This window comes from Doryrhamphus excisus, linkage group LG8 (genome assembly GCF_037039965.1).
Source record: "Doryrhamphus excisus strain RoL-2023G ecotype Guam linkage group LG8, RoL_Dexc_Guam_v1.1, whole genome shotgun sequence".
NCBI classification, from domain to species: domain Eukaryota; kingdom Metazoa; phylum Chordata; class Actinopteri; order Syngnathiformes; family Syngnathidae; genus Doryrhamphus; species Doryrhamphus excisus.
In genome coordinates, this window is record NC_136364.1 from 5,130,878 (window position 1) to 5,145,549 (window position 14,672).

The window sequence follows — 14,672 nt, forward strand, 5'->3', positions numbered from 1 at the left end:
ATTATTATTATTATTATTATTATTATTATTATTATTATTATTATTATTATTATTATTATTGAGAAGTTTGCCCAGGTGAGCAATAAACTATGCTCTGGTAGTATTGATGTATTTATTATTTGTTATTATTATTATGATTATGATGATGATGATTATTATGATTATTATTATTACTATTACTATTATTACTATTACCATTGAGAATGTTTGCCCAGGTGAGTAAACTATGCTCCTGGTAGTATTGATGTATTTATTATTATTATTATTATTATTATTATTGAGAAGTTTGCCCAGGTGAGCAATAAACTATGCTCCTGGTAGTATTGATGTATTTATTATTTGTTATTATTATTATGATTATTATTATAAAATACAATTAAATCAGGAGAAGATGACGTCAGTATTGAGCTTTTTAGTAACAGCTAATAACAACCATATGATTGCACTGTTTTCAATTCAATTGCTTCATGTTATGACACCATAATATTGGTTATGCGTGCATAGAGACGTCTCTTGGTGGAAAATGAATATTACGTATGATTGAGGAACAAGGAAATGACTTCAAATGTTTGCAAATGCGGAAAGTTCTTGTCATTCCCGTCACAGCTTTTCAATGAGAAAGAGGGAAAAAAAAGGGGCGTTTGGTGTCAGCGCAGTAATTGCGTCGACACACCCAAACCATAAACCATGCCAAGCGCGTCCGCGTGTGGCGTCCGCTCGGCTTTGCCAGAACACCTCCGGTTCTAAAAATAGAAACCATTACACCGCACCAACAGGCTTGTGATGATGATGATGATGTTTTGTGTGTATCTGCTGTAGAGCGTCCACTGGAGGGAAGCGTTGAACATTCTAAAGCTGGTGGTGAGTCGCTCGGCCAGCTTGGTGCGACCTTCCAGCGACCTTTCCTACGAGGACATCAGCAGAGTTTGGGAACGCTCCTCCAAGGCCTTGCCCGGAAAAACGCTCCATTTCCACTTTGACATATCTGAGGTGAGAGACCTTTTTCTTCCATGTAAAGTTGACTTCTCCGCCCTTTTTTCCAGGGTGTGGTGGGTGTGTGCGTCACATTCTTACAAAAACGGGCGTAACATTTACCCCCACCTTCTGTCCCACTTGGGATTTAGCTTAAAAGCTAAAAAGGTAAACAGTAAATAGCCGAGCGGCAGACTACATGGAAAAAAAAATGGAAGTGTGGGAACAGAACACTGAGCTATTTGTGTAGCGCATGAATGGCAGGAAGTGATGTCACATCATTGCCGCCTTTTGTGTGTGAATCAGTGACTTGTCGCCCATCAACACGGAATGTGTGTGCCGATCCTTAAAGTACTAAAAAAAACATCTTTTAGTTTTTTTGCTTTGCGTTGCCAGACGCCCGTGATTGGCCGACGCTACGATGACTTGCACGCTTCCTCCGGGCGAGACGGGAAAAGTGGAACCACGGCAGTGACCCGCAGCGCCTCGTCCAGCTCCTCCGGATCCACAGGCAACAACGTTCTGGTTCCCGTCAGCTGGAAGAGGCCTCAGTATTCCCAGGTGATGATGTGCTTGTGTGTGTCACCATGACAACCGTTGTTCGCTGGCTCAAATTGTGTCTAATTTAGGAAAAATTTGGTTTTGGGTTCTAATGGCGAGATAAAATATTTATATGTCAAATAATCCTATGATAAGGCTGCACGGTGGTGGAGTGGAATACACATAGATATAGTAACTAGAATAGAAATAGTAACTTATTAAATAATAACCAATACATGAATTCTGGATAAATTATATCAATATTGTGGTTCAATAATTAGGCATAAATACAGACGTAAATACTGACAAATATTGTATAATTAATAAATACGTGCCAAAAATGTAAGAAATAGTAACTTATTAAATAATAACGAATACATGAATTATGGATAAATTATATCAATATTGTGGTTCAATAATTAGGCATAAATACGGACAAATATTGTATAATTAATAAATATGTGCCAAAAATGTAAGAAATAGTAACTTATTAAATAATAACGAATATGTGAATTATGGATAAATGATATCAATATTGTGGTTCAATAATTAGGCATAAATACAGGCGTAAATACTGACAAATATTGTATAATTAATAAATACGTGCCAAAAATGTAAGAAATAGTAACTCATTAAATAATAACGAATACATGAATTATGGATAAATTATATCAATATTGTGGTTCAATAATTAGGCATAAATACAGACATAAATACTGACAAATATTGTATAATTAATAAATATGTGCCAAAAATGTAAGAAATAGTAACTTATTAAATAATATTAACGAATACGTGAATTGTGGATAAATTATATCAATATTTTGGTTCAATAATTAGGCATAAATACAGGCGTAAATACTGACAAATATTGCATAATTAATAAATACGTGCCAAAAATGTAAGAAATAGTAACTTATTAAATAATAACGAATACATGAATTCTGGATAAATTATATCAATATTGTGGTTCAATAATTAGGCATAAATACAGGCGTAAATACTGACAAATATTGTATAATTAATAAATACATGCCAAAAATTCTCATTTTGTCATATTTCTATGTTTTTATTCTTTCCGCAGAAAAGAACTCGAGAGAAACTTGTCAACGTTTTATCTTTGTGTGGACAAGAAGTTGGACTCACCAAAAATCCTTCAGTAAGCGACGCTGATGGACACTCACCCCCCCCACTGTTCATGAAGGACGGTCCTGATTGATTGATTGACGTCTTGTCGGTGAAGGTGATTTTCTCCAGCTGTGGAGAACTGGACCTCATGGAGCACCAGCCCAGCCTGGTGTCCTCCGACGAGGGGACCCGAGAAGCGGACACGGTGGACGACACAGCCTCAGAGCAGCAGTTTCGAGTCTTCAGGGACTTTGACTTCCTGGATGTGGAGCTTGAAGATGGAGAGGTGAGCTCATCGTGAGGGAAGCGCTGGTCGGCCGCCATTTTGGATGTGGTACCGCGGCGCAGGTCCACTTAGTAATGCTTTATTTTTCTGTTTCCGGGTGCTATCTAGGAGTTGCAGGTAAGTCACTTTCAAGTTTTGTCCATGTTGTCGTTTTTGCTGTGTTTGCATGCCGTGACTTGCCGTGGTTGTTTAGAGAAAAGACTCCGTGGAAGTCTGCATGTGTTTTCCAGCTTATAGGGAATATTTGGAACATAGCTGGAATTGTAATAAATAAACACAGGCACTTTCGCTAATGAACATCATTGAAAATATTCATGATTTAGTTGATTTGCTGGAAAGGTCTGCTAGAACCGTATCCAATCCACTTTATTAATGTAGCTTGTTTTATAAACAGAGTTTCTGTAATTGAAATAACTATAAAAGCCCACTATGTCAGTTCATACGCTTACATATTATATTACTACATACTTTTTACTTTTTATAGCAAACAATATTAAAAAATGTAAAAAATAATATAATATAATATATATAACAGAAATATAAAATATTTAAAATATTTTAAAAAGTATAAACTATTAAAAATATAAATAATATATATATAAATAATTAAAAAAAAACTAAACTGAATTATGGAAAGCAGGAAGTGAACAAATGTAACAGTTACTGATTGTAAAAGTACCAGATGGAGGGGTAGGATTTAATAATTCAAATTAAAATTAACTGTAATTTTAAAGAACTAAAATGAATAAATTATATTAGGAAAGCAGGAAGTGAACAAATGTAACAGTGACTGATTGTAAAAGTACCAGATGGAGGGGTAGGATTTCATAATTAAAATTCATTTAAATAAAAAATAAAATAAAATGAATAAATAAATTATATTAGGAAAGCAGGAAGTGAACAAATTAATTTTAATAAAAAAAATTAAATTAATAAATAAATTATGTTAGGAAAGCGGGAAGTGGACAAATGTAACAGTTGCTGATTGTAAAAGTACCAGATGGAGGGGTAGGATTTAATAATTAAAATTAATTTAAATTAAAAAAAATAAAATGAATAAATAAATTATATTAGAGAAGCAGGAAGTGAACAAATTAATTTTAATAAAAAAAATTTAAATTAATAAATAAATTCTGTTAGGAAAGCAGGAAGTGAACAAATGTAACAGTTACTGATTGTAAAAGTACCAGATGGAGGGGTAGGATTTAATAAGCTTTGCTTCTTCCTACTCCTTTTGGACATGTGGAACTGGGAACTGATTATGGGATGCACTCAATTGGAATCTGATGCATGTTCAAATGAAATAAAATATAATATATATTTATATAAAATATAAAAATAGTTATAAAATCATGAAGGGAGCAAATTAGGAAAAATATCAAAATAACTACTTTGTACATTTAATGCATTTTTGTTGACTCAATGTGACACCAACGTAGTTTAGTTTGCTTGAAATGTCAGTTTAGCGTGAGTGGGAATGTGAGGGGAAAAGAAGTGAGGCTGTGGGTCAGACTACAGCATTCCTACCATTCTTATGGAGACGAGGAGACATATTTGTACCACTGCATGAATGTAAACAAACAGACTGGACACCTCATTAGGTACACAGAATCCCAATATATATATATATATATATATATATATATATATATATATATATATATATATAGATATCGACAAGTTTTAGGAACCCAACCTAATATGATGCTGCTCGTGTTGGATAGTGTAAGTGTACCTAATGTTGTGTCCGCCGCAGTGAGGAGCTTGTGCTTGATGAATGTGCTCGCCGTTTCAGGGGGAGACCATGGACAACTTCAACTGGGGCGTGCGCCGACACTCAGTGGACAGCCTGGACCAGAGTGACCTTCACACCCTGGAGGAGAGCCACCTGTCCAGCAGCATGCCCAGCCTGAGCCGCATCACGCCCGAAGAGGACTCCGACGAGTCCTCCGAGGAGGATTCGCTCTCTGTCGGCCGGATTCTCTCCCAGTCTCAGCTTGTAGGTTCCCCTGTATTAATACTTGACTTGTCCATGCATAACCTAAGGCAGACATGTCTAAACTTTATCCAGTAAAGTAAAAACCGAAAGGATGCAATGGCTGCTTTCATATCTCGTATGAAAAGCTTATATATTAAAAAAAAAAATGTAACTGAATTGGAAAAAATTGTGAAAAAACCTATTATTAGTGTCAACTTCACTCTTTACTCTTTTTTTGTCTTTTTATTTTTTATATCTTTATTTTTAAAATATTTAAACTTTTAAAAAAAAAAGTAAAATATAATTACTTATTAATTATTTATTCTCATAATATTTTGACTTTATTGCCATAATATAACTTTTCCACAACCTAATTTTCCAAACATTACAACTTTATATTATCTCATAGTATTATGAGAAAATCTTTTTCTTTAATATTTCGACTCTATGCTATTAAATTGACATATTCCCCTCAAAATATTATGACGTTATTCTACTAAATTAAGACTTTTTCTTGTTACAGCTTTTTTCTCTTAATATTTTGACTTTATTCTTGTAAAATTATTGCTGATATAACAATTTTTGCCAGGTTTTTGTTTTGTTTTTTTAGAATATTTGACATTTGTTTTATTTGACTTTTAAATAAAAGTCAAATAAAACAAAAGTTAATACAAATTCAAAGTACAAAAAAAAATACACAAAATAAAATAAATATTTTATTTTATTAAAATAAAATTATAATAATTATAATAATTTATTTAAAAAATACACATGTGTATTTTTTTTTGAATTTGTATTTTTAGAATGTGCCAATGAAAAACCAGCTGCAGGCTGCAAATGGCGCCCTGACTGCTATTTCGGACGCTCCTGACCTAAGAGAAAGTGTTTGTGTTTGTGTGCTTTAATAACATTTTGTGGTTACCACACACTCCCAAAAATGATTAGTCCTGTACAAAAAGAAAAATAAATCTAGTTACGTGCGGAAGAATTTTGCTTATGTTGTATATTTGTAATATGAGGTTTCCAGCTCATATTTTCATCTATTGTGATCCCCAAAATAGAAATATTGTGGGGATCACAATAGAATTAAATTAAATTAAAATAAAATTAATTAATTAATAATAATTTCAATTATATTAGGAAAGCAGGAAGTGAACAATTTTTTTTCTGTTTCCGGGTGCTCTCTAGGAGTTGCAGGTAAGTTACTTTCAAGTTTTGTCCATGTTGTCGTTTTTGCTGTGTTTGCATGCCGTGACTTGCCGTGGTTGTTTAGAGAAAAGACTCCGTGGAAGTCTGCATGTGTTTTCCAGCTTATAGGGAATATTTGGAACATAGCTGGAATTGTAATAAATAAACACAGGCACTTTTGCTAATGAACATCATTGAAAATATTCATGATTTAGTTGATTTGCTGGAAAGGTCTGCTAGAACCGTATCCAATCCACTTTATTAATGTAGCTCGTTTTATAAACAGAGTTTCTGTAATTGAAATAACTATAAAAGCCCACTATGTCAGTTAATACGCTTACATATTATATTACTACATACTTTTTACTTTATTTACATAGAAAACAATATTAAAAAATATAAAAAATAATATAATTAATATAATATATATAACAGAAATATAAAATATTTAAAATATTTTAAAAAGTATAAACTATTAAAAATAGAAATTATATATATATAATTTAAAAAAAACTAAACTAAACTGTATTATGGAAAGCAGGAAGTGAACAAATGTAACAGTTACTGTTACTGGTAAAGTACCAGATGGAGGGGTAGGATTTAATAATTAAAATTAAATTAAAAAAATTAAAATTAATAAATAAATGATTTTAGGAAAGCAGGAAGTGAACAAATGTAACAGGTACTGATTGTAAAATTACCAGATGGAGGGGTAGGATTTAATAATTACAATTAATTTACATTTTTAAAAAATAAAATGAATAAATAAATTATATTAGGAAAGCAGGAAGTGAACAAATTAATTTTAATTTTAAAAAATTAAAATTAATAAATAAATTATGTTAGGAAAGCAGGAAGTGAACAAATGTAACAGTTGCTGATTGTAAAAGTACCAGATGGAGGGGTAGGATTTAATAATTAAAATTCATTTTAATTTTTAAAAATAAAATGAATAAATAAATTATATTAGGAAAGCAGGAAGTGAACAAATAAATTTTTATTAAAAAAAATAAAATTAATAAATAAATTATGTTAGGAAAGCAGGAAGTGAACAAATGTAACAGTTACTGATTGTAAAAGTAGCAGATGGAGGAGTAGGATTTAATAAGCTTTGCTTCTTCCTACTCCTTTTGGACATGTGGAACTGGGAACTGATTATGGGATGCACTCAATTGTAATCTGATGCATGTTCAAATGAAATTAAACCATTACCATTACCATGAATACATAGTTGCGGGTCCCGACACTGAGAAAGGACAACATCTATTTTGTTATTTTTAGTTCCGGTATGTCTCCCACGTATGAGTCAGACTCCTCTGATTTCACTGTGTCAAAAACAGAAAGTGAAAGTGAAATTAGTTTTCATTGTAAATGAAAAGAAAGTGGAGAAACTCTACTCAATGTTGGTGTCTACAACCATCATCAAGCATAAAGACGGTATCTTTGACCACGTGAAAGGAAGTGCTCCTAGGAAATGAACAGTGACAAGTAGGCAGTGTTTTTCCTCTCAATACTCGTCCAGTATGGAAAAATCTAGGAGTTATTCTGTCTTTTTGATGATCCCAAACTCAGGTGGTATAGGCTCCAGCTCATCTGTGACCCCAATGAGGACAAGCGGTATTAAAAAAAATGGCAGATGGCGAATAAATGCACAACCATGTGTTGACACAGCTGTCAGCGTTCCCATGTACGTGGGGAATGTTGCCCACTGTTGTTAAATATCTTTCACCCAGGGTGTGTCCACTGAGCTTCAGTTTCGTGTGTGTGTCTCCATCTTGCAGGCCGTCAGCCTCTCCCCAACCTCTGAGATCAACACCATGGACTCCTTTTGTAACACAACCTCAGTCGACTCCACGCCGCCGAGCGCCAAAAATCCCACTTTCGAGGTCCGACTGCCAGAGGACTCGAAGCAGCGGGTGAATAAGGGCTTCAGGGTGTCTGAGATTCTGGGAGCTAACCAGTCCTACCGCTCTGCCTTTTTAGAGTTTTTCACTAACTTTGCCAAATAGCTGTCACTCGCTCATTTTCTCTTTCTCTACTTTTTTTCTGCACTTAAGTTAGTCTTTTCTCCTTTTTTTACATTTCCTCTCCTCAGAAAAGAGCATTTTCTTGCAGTTGCATGCAAAAACAAGGGAATGAACTTGCAAATTTAATACTAGTAGAAATGATTCTGGGATATTAGACGGTCTGGAGTATTTCTCTGTGTGTGCGTTCGTTCTAAGGCAATGTGTACACCTATTGCTTCAGTGTGGGCGGGGCTAAGCAGCTACTAAAAACCTTTCTTGTGGCATGTGGGATGTCAACAAAGGTGTACACATTGCCCGCCTCAAAACAAAGATGGCGTAATTCATTCAAATTGGCTCACTCACACTAAATTGACGCAATGAAAGACTTCAAGGAGTGCACCGTGCATGGCAAGGTTAGTGTGATCATTTACCACCCCAAATGTGTACTATATGAGTTCAATTAGTGTCGGTGTAAATGCTAAAAAAGCATATTGCATCCGTTCTAACAGCACGGCTTTTTACAAGAGGATGAAGATGCGTCGCTCACCGTCAGCGATCTCCCCCCTGAATTTCACTGCGGCGACGCATTAGTGCCGGACGCCGCTCACGGTTTCTACAAAGAGCTGGACCTTGACTGCTGCTTGCCCAGGTACGCCCTCTGCTCCCCGCTGGCTAATGAGATGATGACGATTAAACGTCCTCCCCGCATTCAGTCTCGCCGAGGACGAAACGGAAGACACGCCGGAGTCCGCCTCATCTCCGCCGCCCTCGCCTTTCTTTTCGGCCATCCTGGCGGCGTTCCAGCCGACGGTGTGCGACGACGCCGAGGAGGCCTGGCGGACTCACCTCGGCCAGCTGGTGTCCGACTTGGACGGCTCCTGTGCGGTCTACACTTTCCACGTGTTCTCCTCCCTCTTCCAGGTAGTCCGTTAATGAAGGGAGCAGGCCTCGTCAAAGCCTCTAATTAAAGTGAAAGGGTGAAAGGATTAGCCCTCAGGTTGGAAAAGAAGCTTTGTGTCAAAAGGTGTCCGCTTCATTTGAAAAAAAGAGGCAATTAGTCGTCTTCCAGACCTCATTAAGCAGATGTCGTCTACTTCATTGACTAAATCTGACAGGGCGACGTACTAAAATGGATGACACCCTGGAAGCACGACCTATGGCTTCTAAAGAGAAGCCATAGATTTTGGATGTAATTGCTCTAATTGATTAACTTAAATCGCAGAGGGTACTTATCGTGTATAACAACATATTTTTCACTTTTAACACTTAGATGCATAAGTCAGGTTATTTTGTTGAAATATCTTTGGAATGAAAATTTTTTATCATTTCATATTCCTGGTATTCCTCAAAAAACACGTTTTTGATATCATGCCATTCAAATTTTTAACTTACCTTTTATACATTTTAAGAAATTTTAGTTTTTGTGTTACTACCCCAACCTTCCATAAGTGGGTCAAAAATGACCCGGTCAGGTTGTTTTCTTGAAATCTCTTCATAATGAAATATTTTTTTATCAATTTATATTCCAAGTATTCCTCAAAAAACATGTTTTTGATATCATGCCATTCACATTTTAACTTACCTTTTATACATTTTAAGACATTTTAAGAAATCTTCCATAAGTGGGTCAAAAATGACCCGGTCAGGTTGTTTTCTTGAAATATCTTCATAATGAAATATTTTTATCATTTCATATTCCAGGTATTTCTCAAAACACATCTTTTTGATATCATGCCATTCACATTTTTAACTTAACTTTTATACATTTTAAGAAAGTTTTGTTTTTGTGTTACTACCCCAACCTTCCATAAGTGGGTCAAAAATGACCCGGTCAGGTTGTTTTCTTGAAATGTCTTTGTAATGAAAATTTTTTATAATTTCATATCCAGGTATTTTTCAGAAAACATGTTTTTGATATCATGCCATTCACTTTAACTTACCTTTTATACATTTTAAGATTTTTTTGTTTTTGTGTTACTACCCCAACCTTCCATAAGTGGGTCAATTGAAATATCTTCATAATGAAAAATTTTTATAATTTCATATCCAGGTATTTTTCAGAAAACATCTTTTTGATATCATGCCATTCACATTTTTAACTTACCATTTATACATTTTAAGAATTTTTAAGACACATTTTTTACTTACTTTTTATACATTTTAAGAAATTTTAGTTTTTGTGTTACTACCCCAACCTTCCATAAGTGGGTCAAAAATGACCCGGTCAGGTTGTTTTCTTGAAATATCTTTGTAATAAATTTTTTTTTTTTGCATTCCAGTGAGTTAACTGCTGGAGTGAAATATGTGTGTTTTTCTTAAAATTGACAAAATTTGTGGCACACGTAAATTCTGTGAACTAGTCTCGAACGCATCGCAACCTATGTCTAAACAATGCAAGCGGCGCTCATCAAAGCATGTCTCATTCACATGAATGGGTTAACTTTTCCAACCCCTCTTGGAGAAAGTAATTGGAAAGCCTATTGGATCCTTGTTGTTCCATAAGTGGGTTAAAAATGACCCGGTCAAGTTGTTTTCTTGAAAATAAAATATTTTTTTATCATTTCATATTCCAGGTATTCCTAAAAAAAACATGTTTTTGCTATCATATCCCATTTTTAACTTACCTTTTATAGATTTTAAGAATTTTTTGTTTTTGTGTTACGAGCCCAACCTTCCATAAGTGGGTCAAAAATGACCCGGTCAGGTTGTTTTCTTGAAATATCTTCGTAATCAAATTTTTCATCATTTCATATTCCATGTATTCCTCAAAAAACATGTTTTTGATATCATGCCATTCACATTTTTAACTTACCTTTTATACATTTTAAGAAATTTTAGTTTTTGTGTTACTACCCCAACCTTCCATAAGTGGGTCAAAAATGACCCGGTCAGGTTGTTTTCTTGAAATATCTTCGTAATTAAATATTTTATAACTTCATATTCCAGGTATTCCTCAAAAAACATGTTTTTGATATCACGACATTCACATTTTTAACTTACCTTTTATACATTTTAAGAAATTTTAAGACACATTTAAGACACTTACTTTTTATACATTTTAAGAAACTTTTGTTTTTGTGTTACTACCCCAACCTTCCATAAGTGGGTCAAAAATGACCCGGTCAGGTTGTTTTCTTGAAATATCTTCATATTGAAATTTTTGTATCATTTCATATTCCAGGTATTCCTCAAAAAACATGTTTTGATATCATGTCATTCACATTTTTAACTTACCTTTTATAAATTTTAAGAAATGCATGCATTTTCTATGGAATCCAATAGGAACCTTTGATTCTTATCAACTTTGGCTGTCAGGAATAAATGAACTGTAGACCACATAGACTATATCAGACGTGCCACCCCTCAGGAAGATGATTTTACACATAAAGTGCTAATACGACAAGTATTATCTTCATATAATATTGTGCATGTGTCTTTCATGACTGTTAGTATTATCAACAAATTAGCCTACTTTATAACTAGCTGACACTAGCTGGCTAACATTACTATATGTATTGTTGGCCATTACTCATCCATGCCTTGGCTGCTAGATACACAGCTGAAATGGTCCTACAGATGCTGGATGATGGAGAGGTAGTAACAGGTTTGGACTCTGAGTCGGAAATGTCTGATGACCCAGACTTTGACAAACATATGTAACATGCAGGACTGTCACTTTAAAGCAAAGGGAGACCAAGCTGTTGTTTTACTTGCTATTTCTATTGACAAAAAGCAGGTATTATAAGGTACTCCTTCTGGTACTGTATTTTCTGGACTTATTTATTTAGAAATGTATGTCAAAGGCAAGTTATTCAACAATGTTACCGGTAAGCAAGTTAACCGAGCTCCCTATCTCATTCTGAATTTCATATTGAATCAGCAGTAAATGGTTGTTACAAGCCTAGAGCGCCCTCTTGTGGCTGTCAACAGTAATGTTTACTATTTGCTTCATATCAGCCAGTATGAATTCAGATGTTAAATTATATGTAGATATCGAAAAAAAGTGATACTCATAGCCCCAAAATGACGGTACTTTGTCAACCAAGCGTGCTGAGCTGGTACCATAAGTTAAAATCCGTGTCATTAATAAGCTTGTTCCTTTGCCTTGCAGAGTCTCCAGAACAAATTTAGCTCCCTGACCTGCGACGCCGTCAGTTACCTTGGCGACAGCCTGGGAGGATTAGGGTCAAAGTTCCTGAGGTCATCTCAAATGCTGACGTGTGCCGAGTGTCCCGCATTGTTTATGGATGCAGACACAGTGAGTTACATGACATTCTCTCATCATTTTGGGGACCCTGGTGTGCATCAAACAAGCGGCCCCCGGGCCGCCTTTGGGATGGGTGTCAGTGCGTTTGCAAAAGAACGGACTGAACACCAATGATAAAAGCCTGCAGATGTTGCCCCTCCACCACCTGGAGGGGTTGTATGCCTTGAAAATCCTGTGGTACAGAATAAGGAAGACAATCCACGATGACTTGACGTATATTCACCCTCAGGATTTATTCTTCCTCTCAAAAATAACAACACTTCAGATATCATAAGATGATAACATCAACAATTACCAATTTGTTTCCAGACACATTTCACATTTTTTCACAATAGCCTGCTTCATGCTATTAACTGTACATTAACCCTTAGATGCATAAGTGGGTCAAAAATGACCCGGTCAGGTTGTTTTCTTGAAATATCTTCGTTATGAAATTTTTTTATAATTTCATATTCCAGGTATTCCTCAAAAAACATGCTTTTGATATCATGCCGTTCACATTTTTAACTTAACTTTTATACATTTTTAGAATTTTTTTGTTTTTGTGTTACTACCCCAACCTTCCGTAAGTGGGTCAAAAATGACCCGGTCAGGTTGTTTTCTTGAAACATCTTTGGAATGAAAATTTGTCATCATTTCATATTCCAGGTATTCCTAAAACAAAACACGTTTTTAATATCATGCCATTCACATTTTTAACTTACCTTTCATACATTTTAAGAAATTTTAGTTTTTGTGTTACTACCCCAACCTTCCATAAGTGGGTCAAAAATTACCCGGTCAGGTTGTTTTCTTGAAATATCTTTGTAATGAAAAATTATCATTTCATATTCCAGGTATTCCTCAAAAAACATATTTTTGATATCATGCCGTTCACATTTTTAACTTCCCTTTATGCAACACACAATGGATCCTCACATTTTCTATTGTTGTACGGGGTCATTTTCTTTTTCAAAGATGGAAAAAAGTTAAAAATGAAGATGTTTCTAACATGAAATCATTCTTGTGTGGTCCTAAATATAATACTAAATATCATACAAATGATTATTCCTAACCAAAATGGCAAAATTGGCATAAAAAGGCATTGATTCTAGTATGGGTGATTTTTGACCCACTTATGGAAGAGTGTAGGGTCCAGTCACTCGAAGGGTTAAGGCTTGCTAGCATTAGCCATTTCGCTTATGTTCAAATGCTCTACAACACATTTTGTAACAAATATTTAGCAGCTGTTTACTCTAGCAACTTTCTAAACTCATTACAGCCGTTAAAATATAAATTATCTCTACTTTGTACTCACCTGTGGTACAGAATAAGGAAGACAATCCACGATGACTTGACGTATATTCACCCTCTGGATTTCTTCTTCCCGTCGTTTTGTCACCTACTCTATACCACCATCACTGCTAGCACCCCCTAGTGGACCTTGCGGTATTACATCCAAACGCCAACAAGGGAGATTTGGTTATTTTAGACTTGACGTATATTCACATATATTCACCCTCAGGATTTATTCTTCCTCTCAAAATTAACAACACTTCAGATATCATAAAATAATTACACCAACAATTACCAATTTGTTTCCAGACACATTTCACATATTTCAATTAGCCTGCTTCATGCTATTAACTGTACATTAAGGCTTGCTAGCATTAGCCATTTCGCTTATGTTCAAATGCTCTACAACACATTTTGCAACAAATATTTAGCAGTCAGCTGTTTACTCTAGCAACTTTCTAAACTCTTTACAGCCGTTAAAATATAAATTATCTCTACTTTGTACTCACCTGTGGTACAGAATAAGGAAGACAATCCACGATGACTTGACGTATATTCACCCTCTGGATTTATTCTTCCTCTGTGGTTTTGTCACCTACTCTATACCACCATCGCTGCTAGCACCCCCTAGTGGATTTTGCGGTATTACACCCAAACGCCAACAATGGAGATTTGGTTATTTTAGAAACAAACATATAAAAAAAATATTAGGATGTCTTTTTTTCTTTTACAACTGAATTTTATATGTATGACATGAACTATTACTACTCTTAAATGCTCTTTAAACAGTTTTTTTTAATGTTATCTTATCTTTTATGTACCTTACACAGAGAAAATGCGTCAGAAGTGCCATGTCTCTGCTCGCTACGTCTTCTAGACAAGACAGTGAACCATAACACCCGTTTCTGTTCACAGATTACGTCCTATGGACTCCTTGAGAAAATGAAATTCAGCGTGTTGGAGCTTCAGGAGTATCTGGACACGTACAACAGCAAAAAGGAGGCAGCGCTGACCGTAAGGACAGCAAAGGTG

At 35.0% G+C, this 14,672-nt stretch overlaps 1 protein-coding gene and 2 long non-coding RNA genes across 4 annotated transcripts in view; 1 reads left to right on the forward strand and 2 right to left on the reverse strand.

Annotated features, from left to right (window-relative positions):
• Nucleotides 1–14,672, forward strand: part of LOC131134128 (protein furry homolog) — an 84,333-nt gene that overhangs the window by 64,333 nt on the left and 5,328 nt on the right. For both annotated transcript variants that reach the window (XM_058079020.2, XM_058079024.2), the window contains exons 47-56: nt 820–990; nt 1,369–1,533; nt 2,597–2,671; nt 2,756–2,926; nt 4,722–4,925; nt 7,874–8,008; nt 8,608–8,747; nt 8,812–9,019; nt 12,210–12,356; nt 14,556–14,654. In XM_058079020.2, the coding sequence (XP_057935003.2) occupies nt 820–990; nt 1,369–1,533; nt 2,597–2,671; nt 2,756–2,926; nt 4,722–4,925; nt 7,874–8,008; nt 8,608–8,747; nt 8,812–9,019; nt 12,210–12,356; nt 14,556–14,654 (1,515 nt within the window). The remainder of the gene's footprint in view (nt 1–819; nt 991–1,368; nt 1,534–2,596; nt 2,672–2,755; nt 2,927–4,721; nt 4,926–7,873; nt 8,009–8,607; nt 8,748–8,811; nt 9,020–12,209; nt 12,357–14,555; nt 14,655–14,672) is intronic.
• Nucleotides 4,612–12,442, reverse strand: LOC131134130 (uncharacterized). Its single transcript, XR_013627941.1, has 3 exons — nt 12,258–12,442; nt 8,945–9,058; nt 4,612–4,967 (listed from the first exon to the last, which is right to left on the reverse strand). It is a non-coding gene; the product is annotated as an uncharacterized LOC131134130 (long non-coding RNA).
• On the reverse strand, nt 12,479–14,415 carry LOC144899639 (uncharacterized). The gene is made up of 3 exons (XR_013627942.1): nt 14,150–14,415; nt 13,663–13,787; nt 12,479–13,019 (listed from the first exon to the last, which is right to left on the reverse strand). It is a non-coding gene; the product is annotated as an uncharacterized LOC144899639 (long non-coding RNA).